This window comes from Esox lucius, chromosome 18 (assembly GCF_011004845.1).
Source record: "Esox lucius isolate fEsoLuc1 chromosome 18, fEsoLuc1.pri, whole genome shotgun sequence".
NCBI lineage: Eukaryota > Metazoa > Chordata > Actinopteri > Esociformes > Esocidae > Esox > Esox lucius.
In genome coordinates this window covers 17,178,829-17,189,280 of record NC_047586.1, presented here as the reverse complement: position 1 = coordinate 17,189,280, position 10,452 = coordinate 17,178,829, and the positions used below count along the sequence as shown (strand labels likewise).

General features: G+C 44.9%; 1 protein-coding gene across 2 annotated transcripts; it reads left to right on the top strand.

Moving 5' to 3' along the window:
- Nucleotides 1-4,122: 4,122 nt before the first annotated feature.
- znf770 (zinc finger protein 770) lies at nt 4,123-8,543 on the top strand. 2 transcript variants are annotated; one of them, XM_010882285.4, is made up of 2 exons: nt 4,123-4,307; nt 4,562-8,543. In XM_010882285.4, the coding sequence occupies exon 2, from the start codon at nt 4,636-4,638 to the stop codon at nt 7,981-7,983; it is 3,348 nt and encodes a 1,115-aa protein (XP_010880587.1). In that variant the 5' UTR covers nt 4,123-4,307; nt 4,562-4,635; the 3' UTR covers nt 7,984-8,543. The 2 variants fall into 2 exon arrangements, with proteins under 2 accessions (XP_010880587.1, XP_010880588.1); XM_010882286.5 differs by having other exon boundaries at nt 4,539-8,543.
- The last annotated feature ends 1,909 nt before the right edge of the window (nt 8,544-10,452 follow it).

Here is a 10,452-nt window from a genome sequence, read left to right as displayed (position 1 = left end):
GGGTGGACACACTGGTCGTGAACTGGCACACGCCGAAAGCCTGTGACGACCACACCAGACCTCCTTCATTTGCTCTAAGAGCCGGGGTGTGTCTGTATCCGCAACGGTGTACAGCGAGTCCTCCTCGACACCCCGCCGTGGGGTCGCGCCTCATCAGTCACTTAGCCCTCCCTCCCTCGCTGCCTCCACTCCCTCCCCGATCACAGCCCATAAACCCGGAGCTGCATAACGCCGAAATTAACAAACGCTTGACATTTGCTCCACGTCCAATTACTCAATATCCAAGGCTGAGCACATGTTTAATCAACATTCATATCCCCCAGGGATCCGGAGGCAGCTCTCTGCATCGCCACCCTGGCCACATTAGGCCCTCTCCCCTGGGCCACCATACCACTACGGCAGGCTCCACTGTTTACCCTCATCCAAACAAACTGGAGACTGTCATCCTGCACATATCCAGCCGCAGCCGGATCTACCGCGCGGGACTTCGAATCAAATCGGGGGGGGGGGTAGATTTGGGTTTAGGGTTATCGATCCCTCCACCTACTACAGTGGGGTCAAACATTCTTACCGAGCCCCCAAAGAGACCCCCATCCCCTGGGCAACTTCCCCTGTCATGCTCCAGCAGACCCTGGCCAGACCAACACCCAGGCCCCCACCCTCCCCCCCAGGAGGGTCAAGAGCAGGCTGGACATGGTGGGGAAGCGGGCTGCCGAGCGGGGAGAGGGCAGGGGGGCGACAGCAGCGTGGAGGCTGATTTCCCCTCACTGCAGGGGGGAACAGCGTGGGGAGTATGGACGACAGATGACTCCACAGCATCTGGGATGTGGCGGCTCAACGCTCGAGTGACTTACAAATATGCATAGATGGTAATGAGCTCTATGATCTGACGCTAAACCAGTCAGTGTTGTTGTAACTTGGGATAATGAGAGTTGTCTGGAAATGTGATTGTTTTCCTCGCAATCTATTTTACGGAATAGTTTTTAGACCAGCACACACACACACACACACACACACGCATATAGGCACAGGCACACGAACCCAGACACAAGCTGGAATGGGGAAAGGTAAAACCCACACGCATACCCACTCTTTCCACCAGTGAGTGTGCATTGTGTAACAATAGGACAGCCCATGATCAAACAGTGGATCTGTATGTATGTTCGGTGCAGATATAAGTGGATATGTCAGCCGGATGATGGATGACCAGGGGAATGCACTGCATCCCAGCAGCCTGATCCAAGAACCCCCCCCCCACCCACCCCCACCCCATCTATCTGAGCCTGCCCCAGCCACAACCACCTCATCTGTCAGGGAGAAACCATTTTCTGTGCAGCAGTGCATCAAGCTTAAGGTTATTTCATTTCTTCATTACAAACCGCTCCGATACAAACAGGGTGATCCTGAAATTCCGGGCCGTACGGGGAGAGGGGAAAGAATTGGCATACAGATCACAGTCATTGTAGCCTTGGTGTGGAGGCTGTGGTTTAATAAAGGCTTGTGAGAAAAATAAGACACTTGGAGTGGGGGAGGATGGTAAAACCTCCGCTGTTAGTTGTGTGTGAAAATTCTAATAAATATTCTTTCATTTACATACCTCATATTCAAAATCTAGACAGACTTTATAGCAGTATACAGGACATTGTATATAGCCCCACTGTATATATATATCTTATAGCAGCACAATCAATTCATATTGTTTATAGATTAAATAACGGAGATATGTGCTCACTTTTGTCTTTCTATTCCTTGACAGTGAAAAGAAAGGCATGTGATGGCTGTGTCCAATATTTACATTGTGCATGTTGTTAACCAATGTGTGACGCTTAACGTTTGGGGACTGTGTTTGGCACAGGGCAGCTACACAGAGAAAACAAAGATGGGGCCACCCTCGTCATTAATCTTAGTCAGTGGCCCCAATCGCTGTTGCTGGCCCAATCTGCCTGGCCAAGGAGGAAGCCGGTGACAAATGCCACTATTGGACTGGGGCGTCGCATCTCCCCAGCTTCATTTCCCGTTAATGTCACATCCATCACGGGCCAAGTCCTGTGCTGCCATGTCGGGAGAAATGAGACCGGTCGTGGATACGATTTAATTGGAGGGACAAGCGCAAGTTGATACACGAAGGCTAGGCAGTGCCCAGAACAAGTGTCTCTATAGCTGGCATTGGCTTCTGTAGTTGTTCAGAAGTTGTGAAGCTGTCTACTGTCTTGGTGGAATTGTAATCTCAATTCATTTTGAATCATGACCTTTGCGATTGCCTTCTTGGTTACATAATGGTCTCTGGCTTTGACGCTGATCAGATACTACATTATACAATTATTAGCAGTAATAGCATAAAACGTGATGATTAAATAGTAGGGAGAAATGTATTACCCCTCTCCAGTATTCTGAACGAGGCCATACTTGGGTAATTTATGTTTCACAGCTACAGCTCTGTGACTTACTACTGCCACCTAGTGTGGTCCATTTGCCCTCATCCATGGGTTAATTAACCTGCAACAAACACATAAGATTTTACACAAGAATAACCTGAAATTTAACACTAAAGGTAGTAGAACACTCTATTACACAATCACACATACATACACTATATATACAAATACATATACGCATATAAAAAATGTAAGCTCACATCAGCAGACCGTGTCAATTACAATTTATAATCAACCACCTAGTGGTTGTTATAAGTGGCTTTACTCCAAAGTGGACATTCAAGTCATAAAAACATCAAGTGCACAGTCCTTGACATAGCACTGACTGGCAGTCACTGACAACAATAAAATATGAATGGAATAGCTTATTCAGTGACAAATGGGAATAACGTGTTTCATCACACTGTACCAGAGGAGCACAGGGTTTTGCATCAGAGTCAATCGAGCCCTGCTCCAGGAGATGGTTCACCAGCCTGACAGCAGTATGATATGGGCACATCCGAGGGAGCCACTCCTGAGTGATTCCATCAGGCAGCTTGCCCCTCAGCCAAGTGCCAGGATCTGCCCATCCCTGTGTGTTACGCCGATTAGCTGCACATGCATGATGAGGGATGAAGGAATTTGTCATCATTTGCATCATTCCGCGGAGATGAGGGCTTAGTGGGGAGAGCGCAGGGTCCAAGGCATGTCATGTCCCACGGGCAGGTTACGCAGGGAGTGGAGCAGGGAGTGGAGCAGGAAGTGGAGCAGGGAGTGGAGCAGGGATATCTTTTTTTTCCCATTGTAAACAAAAATCTCCATTAGATGTTTTTTTTTTTTTTTTTGTTTTTATGTAGGCTATCCTGTATAAATATAGGAAGTGGGCATTGTTGTTCATTATTTTGGCCCCAAAAAATATTGTTCATTTAAAAAACATCCACTGTTTAAATATACATAAGGCTGACAATATATCAGGCAGAAAAGCATCAGAAAATGTAAAGCTGTTCTGTACCGGGATTCCTCTTACACAGACAAGATGATTTGATGTCTAAATGGCAATTCCCATTACGATTTCCACAGAATGTCAATTAGAGGTAATTGTAGTCGTCATTAGCCCCTGGTTTGAGGCTATTTCAAATACAAAATGGCACAAATAAAATATATTAAAACACGCACATAATTTCTCTATTACTGAACTGATGCCCTGAGGTATACGAAAGGCTTTCAACTCCTCACACATTCTCAACTTTCTCTGTCTGTAGAATAATTATTAACTTCCAGCTCTTTGCAAGTGTTCCACTGCAATTTATAAATTATGGCTTTGATGGCCATCAGTAGAGTAAATGGTTTCTAAACATAATTTTGCTCAATTTGTTCTTGTGAGATTTGTTTTATTACTATACGTTGCAAGTCTGTTTCTGCCCTCTTGCCAACTCCTTGACAATGTCAGTGCAGTTGATTAAAGCTCAAACAGATTTGGGACCAGACAAGGAAAATGTTTTGAACTTCAATACATTGTTTTTACTTAAAATAGATTCACAAATCCTGTGTTACATCAGTCAATTGCCAGATAAATATAAAAATGCCTACCATATCAAAACCATCGCCTGTCACAATCATAGCAGAAACGTCGATGTTAAGAATGTCTGATCCCATCTTGCGATTGCAAACAGGAACCAAATAGCGAAAACGTTTCCGCCCGAGCACTTACCATGGACGGTATATGAAAGATTGTTTTGAGGAGGGTGGATGCGTTAGCACAGATATCTAGCACGCTAGCTAGCTCATAATCCTTTGTTTTTTTTACAATAATAACGGTATTTGTTACTTAATTAGTTAGCTAACAGCTTGTTATAGCTACGTGGTTGATTATTTTGTAAAAGTTGCCGCAAGGTGAGTTGGCAGAAGTGAACATAATTAATTGGGTTAAATAATTTTTTAAGCAACATTAGCTATTGTTGTTTAGCTTAGCTAGCTAATGTCGTTAGCTCTGTTAAAAAGAAAGCTTCGTTGGCTAGGAAACATGTTTTATTTAAAACATATGACGGTTTTGATAATGGAACTGTCGTGCACTGTAATGTATGACAATTAATTGTAAATGACAAAAATATTTGTTAATTGCAGATTATGTCCTTCTATGTTGACAGCTTGGATGTGCCATGGAGGAGTTAGAATGATGCCATCCTAAGAGTGGAAATATACCATATTGTTAGTGGACACAATGCTGGCCAGGCGTCATGGGCCACAGGAGGCCTTTGGTGTTATGGAGAAAATGCCACAAAGGAGAAATTATCAGTGTGTCACATGCTTTAAAAACTTTTCGGCCCCTTCCAAACTACAGAGGCACATCCTTTCACATACAGGACAAAGACCGTTTGGGTGTCACCTCTGTGAAAAAGCTTTTCGACAACCAGCACACTTGAAATTCCATCTTAACACACATCTTCATCCTAAATATGCTGAACAGAAGAAGGCCAATGTAAAGTCTACTACGGATCCAAGTGAATCTGGAAAAGATTCTCCCATGAAGGCAATTCATTTAAATGCGTGTTTGCAGACGGGCACCTTGGAGACCGTGAACGCAGAGGAACCATTGGAAGTGGGCGTCAGTCCAACTGCATGTACCAGCGGAGTTGAGGAGATCTCCTGTGGCTGTATTGCCGAACTCAATCCTCCCCAGTCTGACGTCGAGCCATTTGAGAAGCAGCACACAGGAGAAGAACCACATAGGAGCCATGATGACTGGAGTGAAAATGAGAAACCGACGCTGTATAAGGATGGAGTCACCAAAGTCGAAATGATGGATAAGCATGAAAAAGTAGAGAACTCAAACTCTCATAAATGCCCTGAGTGCTTTAAGTCCTTCAGCGCTCCGTCCAAATTAAAGAGACACTGCCTTATTCACACAGGCCAGAAACCATTTCAGTGCTACCTATGCCGGCGTGCTTTTAGGCAGCTGGCACATCTGAAAGTGCACTACAGCATTCACTCAGGAGCTGCCAAGTCGAAAAAGCCCTCACTACCACGACATAGTCTCCTATCTCTCTCCCAACCCCAGAGAGCAAAAACCTGGCCAAGGAACTATCCTTGTTTTGTTTGTGGAAGGAGATTTAAACAGAAGAGGCATTTAATAGTCCACCAGCAAACCCATGTTTCAGAGGCTGCTGTGTACCCTGGGAAGTTAAATAGAACCACTAAGGCCTTCCCTCCTGATACTGACTGTTCATCCCAAGTAGATCTCCAGAACTCTGAATGTTCTATAAGTTACAACACAGAGCTTAATGGTAAGAGACAAGTAAATGATGGTTTACAGAACTTATCAGAAAAATTGCATAATGGTGCAAAATGTGCATCTCAGGAGCCCACTGAGCTCCCTTTCTCTAACGAAAATAGAAACAAGTCATTTTTGTCCAATGGCACCAGTCAGACGAACAGAAGTAAGGTAAGGGATAATCAGTGCATGATTTGTCTGAAGAGGTTTGACTATCCCTCCAAACTTTCCCGACATCTTTTGGTCCACATGGACATTAAGCCGTTTGGATGCCCTGTCTGTAGTAAGTCCTTCAGACAGCTCTGCCATCTACAGACTCATATGAAGGCCCACTACGCACGAAATAACAATGGTGGTGCAAAAAGTGTCCAAAATGTGCCTGACCAGCCAGGGGTTATTCAGTTTAAGGAGAAGCTTGTTTCTAACGTGAAGACCGATCAAACTGAAGACCTAGACAATGTTTCTCAGCCTCAGGAAGCCTGTGCGGACCTTAATGAAGGTGGTTATTTCCAGGGTCCATATGTTGAACCTGTCAGACCTACCTTCAGTCATTCCCCCGACAACTACGACGCCCAACAACCCGCGTGGAACCTAAGTGGGAAGGTTCCACCCGGATTGGACTGTGACACCGTGGACAGGAAGACCGCAGCGGAGCTGTTGTCTCTCAGACCAGAACATGACCCGGGTGGTAAGGGTAACGCTGGCCCGTTAGACTGTACACCGGTACACCAAGCACTGAAAGCTATTGATACGCAAAAGGGTCCCGTCTCACAAAAGAGACCCACAATCCTCGGCAGCGGGCGTTATTGTTGTCCGGTTTGTTCGAAGCTCTTCGACGCTCCCTCCAAGCTCCAGCGTCATTCCCTGATCCATACAGGACTAAGGTCCTATGAGTGTCCAGTTTGTCCCAAAACGTTTAGACAAAAAGCGCACCTGAAAGTGCACCAGTCTGTTCATGAGCAAGGGAGAGAAGCGAAACCGTCGACCACTAACGAAGGCCGGCCCGCCGAGCCTTTATCACAACTGAGAAGGAGCCTGTGTTCAAATGGAAAGGGGCCATCAAGTGGCGCCGATCTCTCGGCTGTCCCTCCAACTCCGTCCAGCTGCTCCCCAACAAACGATGCTGACAGCCAACCACCGCCTTCGGTTGCACCTAGGAAATCGGGGGGATACCAGTGCATGGCCTGTCTGAAGAAGTTCGACTATCCTTCTAAACTCTCGCGACATCTATTGGTTCACATGGGCATCAAGCCTTTCAAGTGTACCATCTGTACGAGGTCCTTTAGACAGCTGTGCCATCTACAGTCTCACATGAAGCTGCACAGTAAGACCAGTCAGCAGGGAGAGGAACATCCGAGGAACCTCCACTTGACTCAACCTCCCCCAGAGGACGCAACTGTTTCCGCGGGGCACGTCTTTACAGCGGGTCTTTATCAAGACGAACACAACCAAAGTTTTGAAAATAATGACCAAAACATCAATTACAAACAGAGTGCTCACTGTGGCGAATCCTACACACCCTTCTGTTCAGCAGAAAGCACAGACGAATCAACAGACGTCAACGGAAAGCATGAACCAGCCCCTGTAGTGTCAGAGGGCATTAAAAGCATGAAGACTGAAATTAGCTGCTTAGTGGAACAGAAATGTACACCATCACCTCAGCTGGTAAAGAGCGACTGGAATGTTACTGAGGAGAAACATGTGGAAAAGTTTCCCTCGGATGAATATTACCTGCAGCAAAACCACCCCCAGCTTCCTAACTGGTTAAGCCCGTATCCATATAATCAGGAAACCTCCAAAAACAAACAGGCATATGCAATTCCTAACCCCAGTTTTCCATACACGGAGGACAGCTCCGACCTGGTTGAAAAGCAGGAGATCCTGAGTGATGTCAATCAGAAGTTAAATCAATATTCCCCCCCTTTATCGTCTCCTGACGCCCCCTCGCAGTATGAAGCGAAAGAGGAGGCGGGGTTGGAGGTCGGGCTTGGGTCGGAGTTCAATGTGGCATACAAGTCCGAACCTCCCAACGACCTCCACGTCTGCACAGGCTGTAGTCAGTGTTTTGCCACTGAGAGGAAACTGAGTCAACACCGCTGTTCTCAGAGATATGCAGAGAAAGAGAGACCGGCTAGCTCTTACCAATGCGCTATCTGTTTCAAAAGCTTTGAGGCTCCCTCCAAATTGAAAAGACACTACGTCATCCACACAGGCCAAAGGCCATTTCAGTGTACCCTGTGTGGAAGGGCTTTCACCCAGGCAGGCCATTTGAAGACACACTTGCAGATCCACAGGTGAAAGACTTGGGAACATGGTCTGGGACTCGTCCGGGGACTCTAATCACAGATCTGTATGTACATTGCCCTGCTCATTTACTCATCTACACAAGCTTTTAGTATTATAGAATATGGAAGTCCACTATTTTCATGATGATACTTGTTTACCAGATTTTCTTGATGTGGATCTTTTAGCTGTCATAGTGTTTACTGAGTTTGAACCATACATAAATAGTGTGTGATGTTTTGATTGACTTTAAAAATCGGCCTATTGATAAGGGGATTGAATATTACACACATGAATTGTACACATACAAACATCTGCCTGGCCATATCATTATGTTTCTATTTCATTATAGCTGAAAATGTACATCTTATCTGTACTGAGGTAGACATGGATTTTCCTGATGATGGGACCAATGCGGTCAGATAACATTTGGAAAGTCATTCTGCAGTACCACTTCTTCACACTAGATGGTGTCATGTCTTTATTTTTAGGTCTGTGGAAATGCATGAAGCATCTGACTTATGACTGTTGATGACGTGTGGAGACTGTATAAATAAATGTTTATGTCACATCCACTTGGGCATATTTATTTAGATTAAAATTGAATGATATATGCATGTGTGTGAATAAGAATAAGAACAGTAAAATGTATGAGGTGCTATTTTGTGGTTGTGTATCAGTAGCCTTTCTGTTGGAAGTTACTGCCTGTCAGTTATCACATCAGGTAAAATGTTTCAGATAAAGCAGTCAGACAATGCCATTGGGATTTGGAGAGATATACATTTTGTTCAATACGGAAATCTAAATGAAAATCTTCTGAAAATGAAAAGATTTTGTCTTTACTGAGGCATTGAAAAATAATATTTAAATTTGAATAATTAGAGGTAAGGTAAGATCTTTTCAGAGTTCCCTGTCCACGTAAAAAATGGAGATGTAATTCAACGAAAGCAAACAAATTAGAAGAAATTATACGATGAACCATGGATATGCCATTTTTCTGAAACGGAACATAATGTGCATCTTGCTGCACTGAATATTGTCGGAGTACTCTGAACGTTTATAGGTCAAGTAGTGATTACAGGACAGAGTAATAATCAGTGACATGTCTTGGATGTGGTAGCTTTATAATTGACTTAGACCACCAACTCTTAGAGACGGTCAGGACTGGATAGGTCATTTAACCTTTATGACACTATTCATTACATATAGAAATGTAACATCTGCAGTAGATCAACAAGACTCAAAGTTGAGAAGGTTCATTGTTAATCTGCATGGAGAGAAAGTGGGATAAAAATAGAAATGACATGATATACTAAAATTTAAAACCTGTTTTTTCTTGTACAGGTGAGAACTGGATATTAATATATATAAACTCGACAACTTGAGTTTGTGCATCTCGTCACGTTATTCTGGTTCTTAAGTGTGCCTGTGAATGGCATGAGTGCACCTTTTTTTTTTAAACTCACCTATGTATGTAGATATGTCCATTACTGTTTCATTGATCATAAAGAGTACATCCCATCCTTTGCATCCCTCCGTTTGGCTGTATGTCTGACCGCTCAGTGCCCCCAAAGCCTTTAAAGGCATTCGTGTTTATGCCGTTGCCAGTTCATCTGATTTCACAAATAGAGACTTGGGAGAATTTTTAGCTATACCAACCAAACCCTGACTTCCATCAGCCCAGCAGGGCTCCACCAGATCGCAATAACCTCAGATGGATAGGAAATGGGAAAACGTCACTTTGACAGCATAATTGGTAGGCTGGCGGGTGACTCTGTGGGCCATGGGTTCAGAGGAAAGGCGTTGCTCAGCAGGTCTGAAACCATCTTAAGGTTTAGCCCTTTTTTTGTTAAAATGCAAAGAAGCCCTGTGAAGCTCACCGCTCACGGCCCTCTCTGTAATCTCAGCCCTTTAAGAACCTAGACGGAAGAGCCTCCATGGCAATGACACTGCAAGGAACTTTTGAAATCTGCGCTCTGTCCTTGAGCATTTGTTTGTGTACAGAACGAGTATGTGGTCACAGAGGAACCATTAAGAACTGGAGTTTGAGTCGGTCATTGTAAAGAGGGGTCAGAGTCACTGTGTTCATGTCCTCTATGTAATCTAACCCTCCAGGGAAGACTAGGTGTGTCAGTGGGCACTCGGGCATGGGAAGCCTGTAAGAATCACTCTCCCACATCACCCAATCAGCGGCTGGCATCCTGACTAACCTCGTCCCCACGCCCAGTCCCCGAACCCTAAGCAAAACAATGGATGAGGTTTCACACGGAGACATCCCTAACATCAGGGCCTGCAGCTTGGCCCGTCTCCCTTGCTCGGCTGCCATTGGCCCCGCAGCTCAGCACCGGCATGGGGCCTCCATGTAATTGTGTGGTAGGTATTTATAGCAGGCAAAGTGTGTGCTGCAGAGATGTGATCCTGAGGACCTGGATGAAATGAAAGGCGATCCAAGGTATTTTCAGAGGACTGGAAACGCCATGACCT

Bases quoted from the DNA above. Each gene is read 5' to 3' on its own strand.
- znf770 (XM_010882285.4), top strand. From the start codon at position 4,636: ATGCTGGCCAGGCGTCATGGGCCACAGGAGGCCTTTGGTGTTATGGAG.